The sequence below is a fragment of the Schistocerca gregaria genome, chromosome 2, assembly GCF_023897955.1.
Source record: "Schistocerca gregaria isolate iqSchGreg1 chromosome 2, iqSchGreg1.2, whole genome shotgun sequence".
Lineage (NCBI taxonomy): Eukaryota > Metazoa > Arthropoda > Insecta > Orthoptera > Acrididae > Schistocerca > Schistocerca gregaria.
This window is the reverse complement of record NC_064921.1, coordinates 823,269,250-823,282,511: the sequence shown is the minus strand read 5'-3', so window position 1 is coordinate 823,282,511 and position 13,262 is coordinate 823,269,250. Positions and strand designations below refer to the sequence as shown.

The 13,262-nt window shown below is 42.6% G+C and overlaps 1 protein-coding gene across 3 annotated transcripts in view; it reads left to right on the top strand.

Moving 5' to 3' along the window:
• Nucleotides 1–9,392, top strand: part of LOC126335164 (juvenile hormone acid O-methyltransferase-like) — an 81,071-nt gene extending 71,679 nt beyond the window's left edge. For all 3 annotated transcript variants that reach the window (XM_049998141.1, XM_049998138.1, XM_049998140.1), the window contains exon 6: nt 8,963–9,392. In XM_049998141.1, the coding sequence (XP_049854098.1) occupies nt 8,963–9,138 (176 nt within the window). In that variant the 3' untranslated portion in view covers nt 9,139–9,392. The remainder of the gene's footprint in view (nt 1–8,962) is intronic.
• The last annotated feature ends 3,870 nt before the right edge of the window (nt 9,393–13,262 follow it).

Sequence of the window (13,262 nt, the reverse complement as noted above, 5' to 3'; positions counted from 1 at the left end):
AATAAATGCCGACGGACTATAACCCCTGAAAGTGTACGATGATTTGCAATGTTCCACTGTTGTGGCAGAGCCGAGGAAGACGCAGATGTGTCCTGGAGTGCCATTCGGATGAGGAGTCGATGTTCTAAGAGGGGTGGTCTGGGTAGTGCGACCTGACCCATCTCGTCGTGTTGTACGGCCTTCCGTGAACCATTCTGCACACACCCGTTGCACTATACCGAAAAACTTCGTCCTACACCAGCAGCAGTTTTCTTTTCATCAGATACACTACTCATAGGCCTCTTGATGACTGGGTGTTGTGTGCTGTCCTTAGGTTAGTTCGGTTTAAGTAGTTTTAAGTGCTAGGGGACTGCTGACCATAGATGTTAAGTCCCATAGTGCTCAGAACGATTTGAACCATTTTTGAACTACTCATAACTCTTTTACCAACCAAGACACTGAGGCAAGTAAGGTATTTTTTATGGATAAAACGGTACACGAAAGCTCTTTAAAACGAGTGTAGCAATATGACTCTTGTTGATGATGACGTTGAAACTTCTCGCAAAAGTATCTAGGGTATATATGAAAGCGACTGGATTCCTCCATTGCAACATTCCGCCGTTATATGATACACATAGAGAGGCTGGGGCTCTTAAGATGAGTCCTGTTTTCTTTTGGTTCTACTTTATAGGACAGTGACAAAGACTCAGATATGAATTTTGTGAAGAGGACTGTAAGGTAACAGCGTATCCGAAGAGGCTTAGGAAAAGCGGATGGCTTGTATGGAGACAGCTGCAGTTTCACCACGTAGTTTTCCATCTAAGCCTGTGTTATGTCTTTTAACTGTTTATCCTTGTCACTGTTGAAACAGAAACATCACCATTTGTCCAATGAAAAGGCGCGCTGCCCGCAGACAAAAATGAAATCTGGATTCTTTTCTGCGTTGACGAGAAGATTATACCAGTCTGCATGATATCAGATGTTCTTCACTAATCCTTTTAAGATTATTACCAAACTGTCCTTGGTTGTAAAACGTACGGTACTGCAATGGAACAAATTTTCGGTTATAGGAGTTTCATGGCGTAGCCAGCAGGGCATTCGAGAGAGTGGCGTAGACAGGCGAAGCAAATGCATTAGAGTGTAAAGGTCTGGCCAAATCGGAGATATTTTGTGCCTGAGACTAAAAATATCTTAGACGAACAGCTTGTTGCTAACAAAAAAATATTGCTTTCACCGCTGCCCATCCAAATTGAGCCTGATGAAGCAGTTTGTAAGAGCCCATTCCTGCTTTAAGTACCTTTCTGTGTTAATTGCCTTCATCAATCAAGAAAGAAAGACTGATTTTTTGTTGTTCCTTAAATTCACTAATTGATGGAGGATCACGAATTCGAGAATACAGTGACTGTTAGAGAAAAACATGCATGTACTGGCTCAAGTCCGTTAGTGAATTCTATCTAGAAAATGAAGTGCATCAAGAATAACAAGAACTCTGTCAACTTTAATATATATATATATATATATATATATATATATATATATATATATATATATATGTGTGTGTGTGTGTGTGTGTATCTATTCCTTTCTTTTTCAACTTGCCGTAATATAGATATGGGAATATATGTGTGTGTGTATGATAAATCTCCTCCCCCGAAAATTTCTATGCTTCATACCTCCTCTGTGTTACCACAGACGACGTGTCACTGAACTCATTTTTAGTAAGATTGCAGTGCAGGTGAGGTGCCTATTTTTCATGACTGCACGCGTAAGTTTTGAGTAATGTTCACCAACCTGCTGTCTTTTGTAGTTGTTGTCCCCCGCGGAGAAAACAGCACGTAGGTCGTGAACCTGTTATCTTGAGGCTGCAACAAATTCTTTGCATGGAACTGCTGTTGTATAAACAATTAAATTTTCAATTAGTTTGTTTCCACGGGGTGCCTCTCGCTTTTTATTGGCAGAACACGAGAAACTGCACAATAATAGTCCACTTTTTGAGTCACAAATAATTTTCATTCTTCCCACTTCCATAGGAAATCAACAAAACAATAACCTGCGTATTTGCAAATTACTATCAAATTGTTCTCAATTACATATCAAAACAACCAGAGATTGCTAATTAAATCTTTAACCGATACCGACCAAGGCAGACCACATATCTGTCTTCCGAGACTGCCGAACCAGCTCTGACAGCCGAACCACTTCGTCCGCCATCCGAGATAGGCGTCATCCGAAGATAACCGAAGTGCTTCGTCTGTCTTTTCGTTTAGGTATTGTTTTTTATTCTGCTGGTGATTAACAGTTTTGAAATAAGCCTGCTGTTGAGAGATACCTTACATGAAATGCGAGTAAATACACTATTCAGTTTTTCTAATATTAATAACAGAAGATTATCATATCGGGGCACAGCTTCCGGACGCAGCAACCAATCATGGAGGAGGACCACAATTCCGGCGGTCTTTCTCACGACGCCTTCTTAATTGCTCTAAGCAGAGCTTCTTGTACTGAATATGCTGGCGGTTAGGCCAAAATACTCGTATTACATTATGTGAGGAAACGTATTTGCTCTTGTGTGTATGAACCATTTTTACGAACTACATAGGCTGTACATTGGAATGACGACAATGAAAAATGGCCAGTACTGTAATTAACCCATCTTAAACGAACTATACTGCTGCCACTGGTAACCACATTTGCTGCAGCACAATTAACAAACGTGTGCATTTCCCACATCGAGAACTACAGTTGTTGTTGCCGGCCGCGGTGGTCTCGCGGTTCTAGGCGCGCAGTCCGGAACCATGCGACTGCTACGGTCGCAGGTTCGAATCCTGCCTCGGGCATGGATGTGTGTGATGTCCTTTGGTTAGTTAGGTTTAAGTAGTTCTAAGTTCTAGGGGACTAATGACCACAGCAGTTGAGTCCCATAGTGCTCAGAGCCATTTGAACCATTTGGACAGTTGTTGTTATGGTTGTTGCATTCTTCACTCCGAAGAGTGCTTTGATAACGCTCTCCACGCTAATATATCCTGCCTAAATCTCTTCATCTCTGCATAACCACTGAACCCTAAATCCGTTAGAGCCTGCTCACTCAGGTCAAATCTTGGTTTCCTTTACCCGATTGTACCCTGAACCCTTCTCTCCATTACCAAATTAACTCTTCCTACATGCTTCAGTATGTGTTCTATCAACCGATCCCATCTCGTTGTTAAGTAGTCTGACGTGCCTTATTGTTGTTGTTGTTGTTGTTGTTGTCATCTTAAGTCCTGAGACTGGTTTGATGCAGCTCTCCATGCTACTCTATTCTGTGCAAGCTCCATCATCTCCCAGTACTTACTGCAACCTACATCCTTCTCAATCTGCTTAGTATATTCATCTCTTGGTCTCCCTCTACGTTTTTACCCTCCATGCTGTCCTGCAATGCCAAATTTGTGATCCCTTGATGCCTCAGAACATGTCCTACCAACCGGTACCTTCTTCTTGTCAAGTTGTGCCACGAACTTCTCTTCTCCCCAATTCTATTCAATACCTCCCCATTAGTTATGTGATCTACCCATCTAATCTTCAGCATTCTTCTGTAGCACCACGTTTCGAAAGCATTTATTCTCTTCTCGTCCAAACTATTTATCGTCCACGTTTCAGTTCCATACATGGCTACACTCCATACAAATACTTTCAGAAACGACTTCCTGACACTTAAATCTATACTGGATGTTAACAAATTTCTCCTCTTCAGAAACGCTTTCCTTAATCTTTCTTCTAAGATAAGTAGTAAGGCCAGTATTGCCGGACGTTTTCCAACATTTCTGCGAAATCCAAACTGATATTCCCCGAGGTCGGCTTCTACGTTTTTCCATTCGTCTGTAAAGGATTCGAGTTAGTATTTAGCAGTTGTGGCTTATCAAACTGATAGCTCGGTAATTTTCACATCTGTCAACACCTGCTTTCTTTGGGATTGGAATTATTATATTCTTCTTGAAGTCTGAGGGTATTTCACCTGTCTCATACATCTTGCTCCCAAGGCCGTCCGTAGTTCTAATGGAATGTTGTCTACTCCTGGGGCCTTGTTTCGACTCAGGTCTTTCAGTGCTCTGTCAAACTCTTCACGCAGTATCGTATCTCCCATTTCATCTTCATCTACATCCTCTTCCATTTCCGTAATGTTGTCCTCAAGTACATCGCCCTTATATAGACCCCCTATATACCCCTTCCACCTTTCTGCTTTCCCTTCTTTGTTTAGAACTGGGTTTCCATCTGAGCTCTTGATATTCATACAAGTGGCCTTCTTTTCTCCAAAGGTCTCTTTAATTTTTCTGTAGGCAGTATCTATCTTACCCCGTGTGAGATAAGCCTCTATATCCTTACATTTGACCTCTAGCTATGCCTGCTTAGCCATTTTGCACTTCCTGTCGATCTCATTTTTGAGACGTTTGTATTCCTTTTTGCCTGCTTCACTTACTGCATTTATATACACTCCTGGAAATGGAAAAAAGAACACATTGACATCGGTGTGTCAGACTCACCATATTTGCTCCGGACGCTGCGAGAGGGCTGTACAAGCAATGATCACACGCACGGCACAGCGGACACACCAGGAACCGCGGTGTTGGCCGTCGAATGGCGCTAGCTGTGCAGCATTTGTGCACCGCCGCCGTCAGTATCAGCCAGTTTGCCGTGGCATACGGAGCTCTATCGAAGTCTTTAACACTGGTAGCATGCCGCGACAGCGTGGACGTGGACCGTATGTGCAGTTGACGGACTTTGAGCGAGGGCGTATAGTGGGCATGCGGGAGGCCGGGTGGACGTACCGCCGAATTGCTCAACACGTGGGGCGTGAGGTCTCCACAGTACATCGATGTTGTCGCCAGTGGTCGGCGGAAGGTGCACGTGCCCGTCGACCTGGGACCGGACCGCAGCGACGCACGGATGCACGCCAAGACCGTAGGATCCTACGCAGTGCCGTAGGGGACCGCACCGCCACTTCCCAGTAAATTAGGGACACTGTTGCTCCTGGGGTATCGGCGAGGACCATTCGCAACCGTCTCCATGAAGCTGGGCTACGGTCCCGCACACCGTTAGGCCGTCTTCCGCTCACGCCCCAACATCGTACAGCCCGCCTCCAGTGGTGTCGCGACAGGCGTGAATGGAGGAACGAATGGAATGGAGACGTGTCGTCTTCAGCGATGAGAGTCGCTTCTGCCTTGGTGCCAATGATGGTCGTATGCGTGTTCGGCGCCGTGCAGGTGAGCGCCACAATCAGGACTGCATACGACCGAGGCACACAGGGCCAACACCCGGCATCATGGTGTGGGGAGCGATCTCCTACACTGGCCGTACACCTCTGGTGATCGTCGAGGGGACACTGAATAGTGCACGGTATATCCAAACCGTCATCGAACCCATCGTTCTACCATTCCTAGATCGGCAAGGGAACTTGCTGTTCCAACAGGACAATGCACGTCCGCATGTATCCCGTGCCACCCAACGTGCTCTAGAAGGTGTAAGTCAACTACCCTGGCCAGCAAGATCTCCGGATCTGTCCCCCATTGAGCATGTTTGGGACTGGATGAAGCGTTGTCTCACGCGGTCTGCACGTCCAGCACGAACGCTGGTCCAACTGAGGCGCCAGGTGGAAATGGCATGGCAAGCCGTTCCACAGGACTACATCCAGCATCTCTACGATCGTCTCCATGGGAGAATAGCAGCCTGCATTGCTGCGAAAGGTGGATATACACTGTACTAGTGCCGAAAATGTGCATGCTCTGTTGCCTGTGTCTATGTGCCTGTGGTTCTGTCAGTGTGATCATGTGATGTATCTGACCCCAGGAATGTGTCAATAAACTTCCCCCTTCCTGGGACAATGAATTCACGGTGTTCTTATTTCAATTTCGAGGAGTGTATTTTCTCTATTCATCGATTAAATCCAATATTTGTTCTGTTACCCAAGAATTTGTACTAGCCCTTGTTTTTTTACCTACTTGATCCTCTGCTGCCTTCACTACTTGATCCCTCAGAGCTACCCATTCTTCTTCTACTGTATTTCTTTCCCTCATTCCTGTCAATTGTTCCCTTATGCTCTCTCTGAAACTCTGTACAACCTCTGGTTTAGTCAGTTTATCGAGGTCCCATCTCCTTAAATTCCTACCTTTTTTGCAGTTTCTTCTGTTTTAATCTACAGTTCATAACCAGCAGAATGTGGTCAGAGTCCACATCTGCCCCTAGAAATGTCTTACAATTTAAAATCTGGTTCTTAAATTTCTTTCTTACCATTATATAATCTATCTGATACCTTCTACTATCTCCAGGATTCTCACATGTATGCGACCTTCTTTTATGATTCTTGAATCAAGTGTTAGCTATTATTAAGTTATGCTCTGCACAAAACTCTACCAGGCGGCTTCCTCTTTCATTTCTGTCCCCCAATCCATGTTCACCTACTACGTTTCCTTCTCTCTTTTCCTACTCGTGAATTCCAGTCACCCATGACTATTAAATTTTCGTCTCCCTTCACTACCTGAATAATTTCTTTTATCTCATCATACATTTTATCAATTTCTTCATCATCTGCAGAGCTAGTTGGTATATAATTTTGTACTACTGTAATAGGCATGGGCTTCGTATCTATCTTGGCCACAATAATGCGTTCACTATGCTGTTTGCAGTAGCTTACCCGCATTCCTATTTTTTATTCATTATTAAACCTACTCATGCATTACCCCTATTTGATTTTGTATTTATAACCCCGTATTCACCTGACCAAAAGTCTTGTTGCTCCTGCCACCGAACTTCACTAATTCCCACTATATCTAATTTTAACCTACCCATTTCCCTTTCTAAATTTTCTAACCTTCCTGCCCGATTAAGAGATCTGACATTCCACACTCCGATCCGTAGAATGCCAGTTTTCTTTCTCCTGATGACGACGTCCTCTCGAGTAGTCCCCGCCTGGGGATCCGAAAGGGGGACGATAATACCTCCGGAATATTTTACCCACGAGGATGCCATCATCATTTAACGATACAGTAAAGCTGCATGCCCTCGGGAAAAATTACGGCAGTAGTTTCCCCTTGCTTTCGGCCGTTCACAGTACCAGCACAGCAAGACCTGTTCGGTTAGTGTTGCAAAGCCAGATCAGTCAATCATCCAGACTGTTGCCCCTGCAACTACTGAAAAGGCTGCTGCCCTCTTCAGGAACCACACGTTTGTCTGGCCTCTCAACAGAGACCCCTCCGTTGTGGTTGCACCTACGGTACGGCTGGCTATCTGTATCGCTGAGGCATGCAAGCCTCCCCACCAACGGTAAGTTCAATGATTCATGGTGGGGGTGGGTGGGTGGTGGGAGGGACGTGCCTTATTTTCTTAATAATTCAACGAAGTAACTCTTCTGTAACGTCACACTGCTGCTGCTTACCTGTTTGTCGTGCATATTTCACTTTCATATAAGGCTACACGCCACATAAATATTTTGAGGCAAGATCTTCTGACTAAACTTTGAATTCCCTTTTAAGAACCTACTTTATTGATACTGACAGATTATAGGCCTATTTGCATCGTTTACTCTTGTGATGGCGAAGCAGTAAAAAACTTCTGTAAGTGTTCCTTATTTAATTTCCTCGGCATCGCCTAATTTAATTCTATTACATTTCCATATCCTTGTTTTACTTTTGTTGGTGATTATTTCAAATCTCTTTTTAGGAAACTATTCATTCAGTTCAACTGATTCCAAGGGTTTTGCCATCCCTTTTTATAATGTCACTGGCAAATCTTTAGGTTTTCATTTCTTTTCTGTGAACATCAGTTCCCTTTTACCAAATTTCTCTTTGGTTTCCTTTACTGATCTAAAGACGGTGTAATTGTGGATTTTCCCCTCGTCAAGCTGTTTCCTAGATAAGTCGTAGGATTGGTGTTGGTTCGCATTTTCCTTCATTTCTCTGAAACCCAACCAATCTTTTTCCAGGTCACCCTGTACTAATCGTTATATCCTTCTCTAATTAATTCGTGTCAGTATTTTGCAAGCATGTCTTTTTAAATTTTAGGAAGGTAATACACAAGCCTTCTTTAGAATAGAGATTGTTGCATTCTCCTTGCAGTCTGATGGTATTGCGCCTGTTTCACTGACCTTAATTGGGAGTTCGAGCTGTTATGTCAGGGATCTTAATAATCGCAGTCCTACATTTTGTGCTCCGAGGGTTACATATGCCTTTTTGAAATAAAAACCATAACCCGTGAAAATAAAAGCACCTCTAGAAACTATCCGTTTTATTAGACACGTTGGAAAATGCAATTACCATTCGTCTGGTCACCGTCATAAAGGAAAGCATCTGCTGACGTGGTGAGCGGTAAAATTTCACGAACGGTTGAGTGAGTACATCCAAAGCAGTTCTCTTGCCAGACAACGTGGAATGAGATGATATTGTTTGTCTGAGAGCTATCGAAGTACCTAAACTTTTTTGAAATGAATCCATGCACTTTTTGCCAACGTTAGAAGCTATTCCAAAGTTGATAATAATGAAATGTCACTAGATTTGATTCACGTAAGAACCGTTGACAGAAAGGGCTAGAAAGATACCAAAAACAAGAGCAACACAAAAGGTATAGCCAGTTTGTAACCGAATTTGCGGTCTTTTCACTGGATGGAAATCTGCAAAGCGGAGACAGTTTTGGCATTTTTGCTTGCAACATTTCTAACTTCTTTTGCGTGTAACTCAACTGCAAACGATACGAAATGTCGTATGTAGTTTGTATACTTCTACTTTCGAAAGTTCTTTATTGACAATAACATTACAGCTCTGCCTAAAATACGTCAGAACTGCTTCCGTTTATTGGTAGGTAAAAACCTCAAGCATTGAACGTACAGCAGAAAACTCAGCCTTTTGCATCCTGTCATATGTCAAAACCATAGCTTCCATAATTTAAATCGCTACTAAATTTCATACTTGCATTTTATTTGTAATTTTTAATAATAATTCCTACCTTTTTATTCTTTCAGATCTCTTGACATCGGCGTGTGCATTCGTAAACCGCGTTCCAGAAGACCTAAAGGAGGATTTCATTGATGACTGGATACAGCGTGCAGAGAAACTGAAAGGATTATCAAAGGATACGGAAGGGCCAAAGTGCTACATCGACATTGCATCATTGGTGGCCGCAGCCAGAAAACTGTAGACGAAAATATTGCACCTCTCTTGAAACAGGCATCACTCAATTTCTTTTAGAAAACATTATGGTCTGCTAATGACACAACAGGTTCCTCAGTGAGTCTGTTTTTAAGAGAAAGTTCATGGTCGATATTTATACAAAATATTTTATTATTTTATGCTAACCCACAGTGAGTAGAAACTGTAGGTCAAATAAAGAAAATTTCATGTATTGAAAATTATATCCCTCATCGTGTAATAAATACTTACATCGGCGTGTAATCACTTCATTTAGTGCCTGCGAAAATTAAATGTAAATTATGCAAAATGTTCCTACAGGGACGCATGACCCAAGTAACGTGAACAGTGATTGGGAAGAGGTCTAAGTAAGGCGCAACAGCTCGTGAGCGTCTGACATTAGCTACTAACTCTGCACCACTTACATATTTAAAATTAATAATCAGTCGCTGCACTCAACAGATAATCACCACAATCAAGCAAACATCCAAGAAATGTGGCTCATTATATTTAAGGGCTGTCTAACATATGGAAGTTGTATGACAATTAGGAATCCCCAAACGTAAGTCAGGTCGAGAGGACAAAACTTTTATTTAAGCTCATAAAATGGGCAACTGATAATAAATAATACAGAGAAATTTTCTGAAAACTGTAGCCAATTAAAATGATTCTAAACTTCGTGGGACTAGTGTTTAACTGGAAGACTGTAGGAAGCAAAACTAGTAAGACTTCATCAGGTTGCAAAAGCAAGATAATGAGACAAATATTTGAAATGCAGGGTGGGTGAGAAGTCGCTCCCTAGTTTTAAATGTCCATAAATTTTTTATTAATGTATATTTGTACACCGATCCAGTTGAATACGGTTCTCAGGACCATGAGAATATGTGGACTACACTACAATTCCACAGATGCTTCTGCGCTGTCGACTAAACGACGTAAACGTCTAGGAATGTCATCAAGTGATTTCTGCAGGAAAGTCACAGTTACATTTCCGAGGACAACTGTGATCCTCTCCTCTAATTCGTCCAGAGACCGTGGGTTTGTTCAATATACCTCCTTTTTTTCGCAACATACAAGAAGAATTCCCATTGAGACAATCATGTCTACTTTTTATATACAAGAAGAAGTCACAGGGGGCCATTCATGAGGCCTTCGCCGTCCAAGCCAAAGTCCTGGAAAATGTTCGTCCAGCCAATCACGAAAGACGCTGGCAAAGTGAGGTGGTACTCCGTCCTGCTGACAAGGAATATCCGCAACAATGTCCCACTGCGATATTAGTGGCCATACACATTCATTCACCATCAGGTGTTACCGGTCGCTGTTCATGGTGATTCGCAGTATGAATGGTCCAGTGAGATGATCTGCGGTCATACCGCCCCATACTGTTAATTTTGGTAGATTTTGTGATTTTTCGATTGTAATTTCTGGACTTGTTTCTGTCCAATAATGGCAGTTGTGCCGATTGACCCCAACGCTCCAAATAATGTTCTTGAACAAATCTGGCCAACCGTTATGCCGTGACAGCATCATTTCCACGTATTCCATTCACTTCTCTAAATCCTCTCTCGATTACTCCTGACCATATTGGGATTTCCAGATCAAGTCCTTCTTTAACACAATACGCACCGCGTGCCTGCTGATTCCATCTTACGAGCTGCCGGGCGTGTTGATTTACCAGAACTGCGCTTACCCAGTTGTCGTTAGCTTGGTGTGACAGTTCCTAATGGTTTTAGCATCAAGTGTGGCACGGCGGCCACGAAGGTCTTGCCACTGCCGCTGAACGTGGGCTACATATCGGAACACTTCAAAACGTGAACCGACCTGGGCGCGCTCTTGTAAAGTCAAATTTCCTGCCATCTCGTCGTTGATATACATCACTGGGGATATACGGAAAATGTGTGCCCCGACCGGGACTCTCTCCATCTGAGCCACCGCGGCCACGCTCCTCTCACGGTGAGCGAGCAAGGAATAAGTAACTGCAGGCGCACTATCTACTGTACTTTCGGTGGCTCAGATGGACAGAGTGTCTGCCATATAAGCAGGATATCGCAGGTTCGAGTCCCGTTCGGGGCACACATTTTCAATATGTCTCCAATGATGTATATCAACGCCTGTTTGCAGCTACGGTGTCGATTTAATTATCATTCCATTGTAGAGAAACTGCACGGTCATCAAAGGTAACCGTTCTTTCGGGAAAGGATATTATCTTCATATAGAGTAGAAACGAAAATGTTCCGTTTTCTACGTAAAGTCGGGGAAAGCAGCAGGAACTTCCCAATCAAACAATGCTAAAAGCATCATTACGACCCATGAGGTTGATACTGGTTTTGAGCAGTACCTCTCGAGTGGTCAGCACCATCCACACTGCATCTGGTAGCAGGGATGTTGCTTTGAAGTGGACAGTCTGTAATTTTGGACGAAACCACCGAAATTTCTCGCACCCGGATAGCGCCGGTAGACAGTTCCTCTTTAATTTGTGGACCAAAAATAGCAGATTTCACCCTGAAGTGCCTTCAGAGGAAAGCTGTGGTGACTGGCAGCACCATACCTGTGGAAAGCAGATCAGCACCTGGAACCGTCCACAATAAGCAATTCTGGAAACAGGACCAATTTTGGCAAAAACTGGCTGCAAGCCAGGAGGCGCTCGTTGCCTACTTTTGAGACATCATGTAAAGCCTTCTGCCGAAACCACAGGACTGCTGGCCGCTCCAGACCTACTCCCCCCTGCCAGCAAGACGTACCAAGGTCGCGCAATTAATTAGCACATAACTGTACCAGATATCAAACAAAATCGCAAAACCATGTTACATCACTACTTTGTCCTTCTTCGAAAAGGAATAAAGTCGCCCCCTTTCATCCGCCACTTGGTTTAAGTATCCATACAACAAATTAACTGATTTAGTCAAACAAAAGTGAAAATAAGGACCACTTTCAGTCTTAAAGCAAACATATATGATCCGGCAAGATGGGTAAATGACTGTTTCACTGATATAACAAAGAATAAGGAAAAACAGTCAGGATAATTAGAGTACCTCATGTCTTGCACTTAAACAGAAACTTGTAAACAACACAAAAACAGGTAAGCGTAGAATTTGGGTCTCACATACACAGAGAAATTGAAACACATTAATATGTCAGGCTTGGTGACCGTGCAGTGTTGATTTCATACATACATTATTCATAAATTAAAATTTTATGAATTTTTTATGAATGACAATATAATATGTAGATATACAAACGATGTGAATCTGTATTTGCTTTTGTTAAATTGACGGCTGGTTCAAATGGTTCTGAACACTATGGGACTTAACTTCTGAGGTCATCAGTCCCCTAGAACTTAGAACTACTTAAACCTAACTAACCTAAGAACATCACACACATCCATGCCCGAGGCAGGATTCGAACCTGCGACCGTAGCATTCGCGCGGTTCCAGACTGTAGCGCCTAGAACCGCTCTACCACCCCTGCCGGCTCAAATGGATGTTTACCTGAATATTTAAATCATTTAAATAAGCATTGTTATTTGAAATTTAAAGAAAAAATAAAACTTACTACTGGGATTTCTCACCTTTGCGAGTGTTATGTTGTACACTAGGCGTATTTTGTCCCATTTACTTGGATATTTATTATGACATTACAGCCGGATGTGTTTGCATAAAAGTGACAAAATATACATCTGAACTAAATTCTGTTTTTGGTAAAAAAGCATGGTTGGAACAGAGGAGCTCATCTGATAAGTAAAAGTGTCTTTGCATCCACATGTGTCCATAATAGCTAACAAATTGGATCACGAAATTAAGTGTGTTTGCATAAGGAAAAAAATAGTCTTTTAAATACGTGTGCAGCTATGTTAATCAAACATCACACTATTCTGGCGGCAAGAAAACAAAGCAGAAAATTTAATTCTGAAGGTAGGGCGCCGTGGATTTTTGTTCTGACCTGATACAATCACTGTACAGAAAGATACACCTCTCTGAGCATACGTTGCTCCATTTTGTGGTGATATTTGCCACAGATTCAGTTTCTAAATCAGTTACTTACATTACATTAAACTCAGTTACTTACATTACATTAAACTATCTTCACCTTGCGACTACTTTCTTTTAAAAATAACACACATTTTCAAAAGGATCG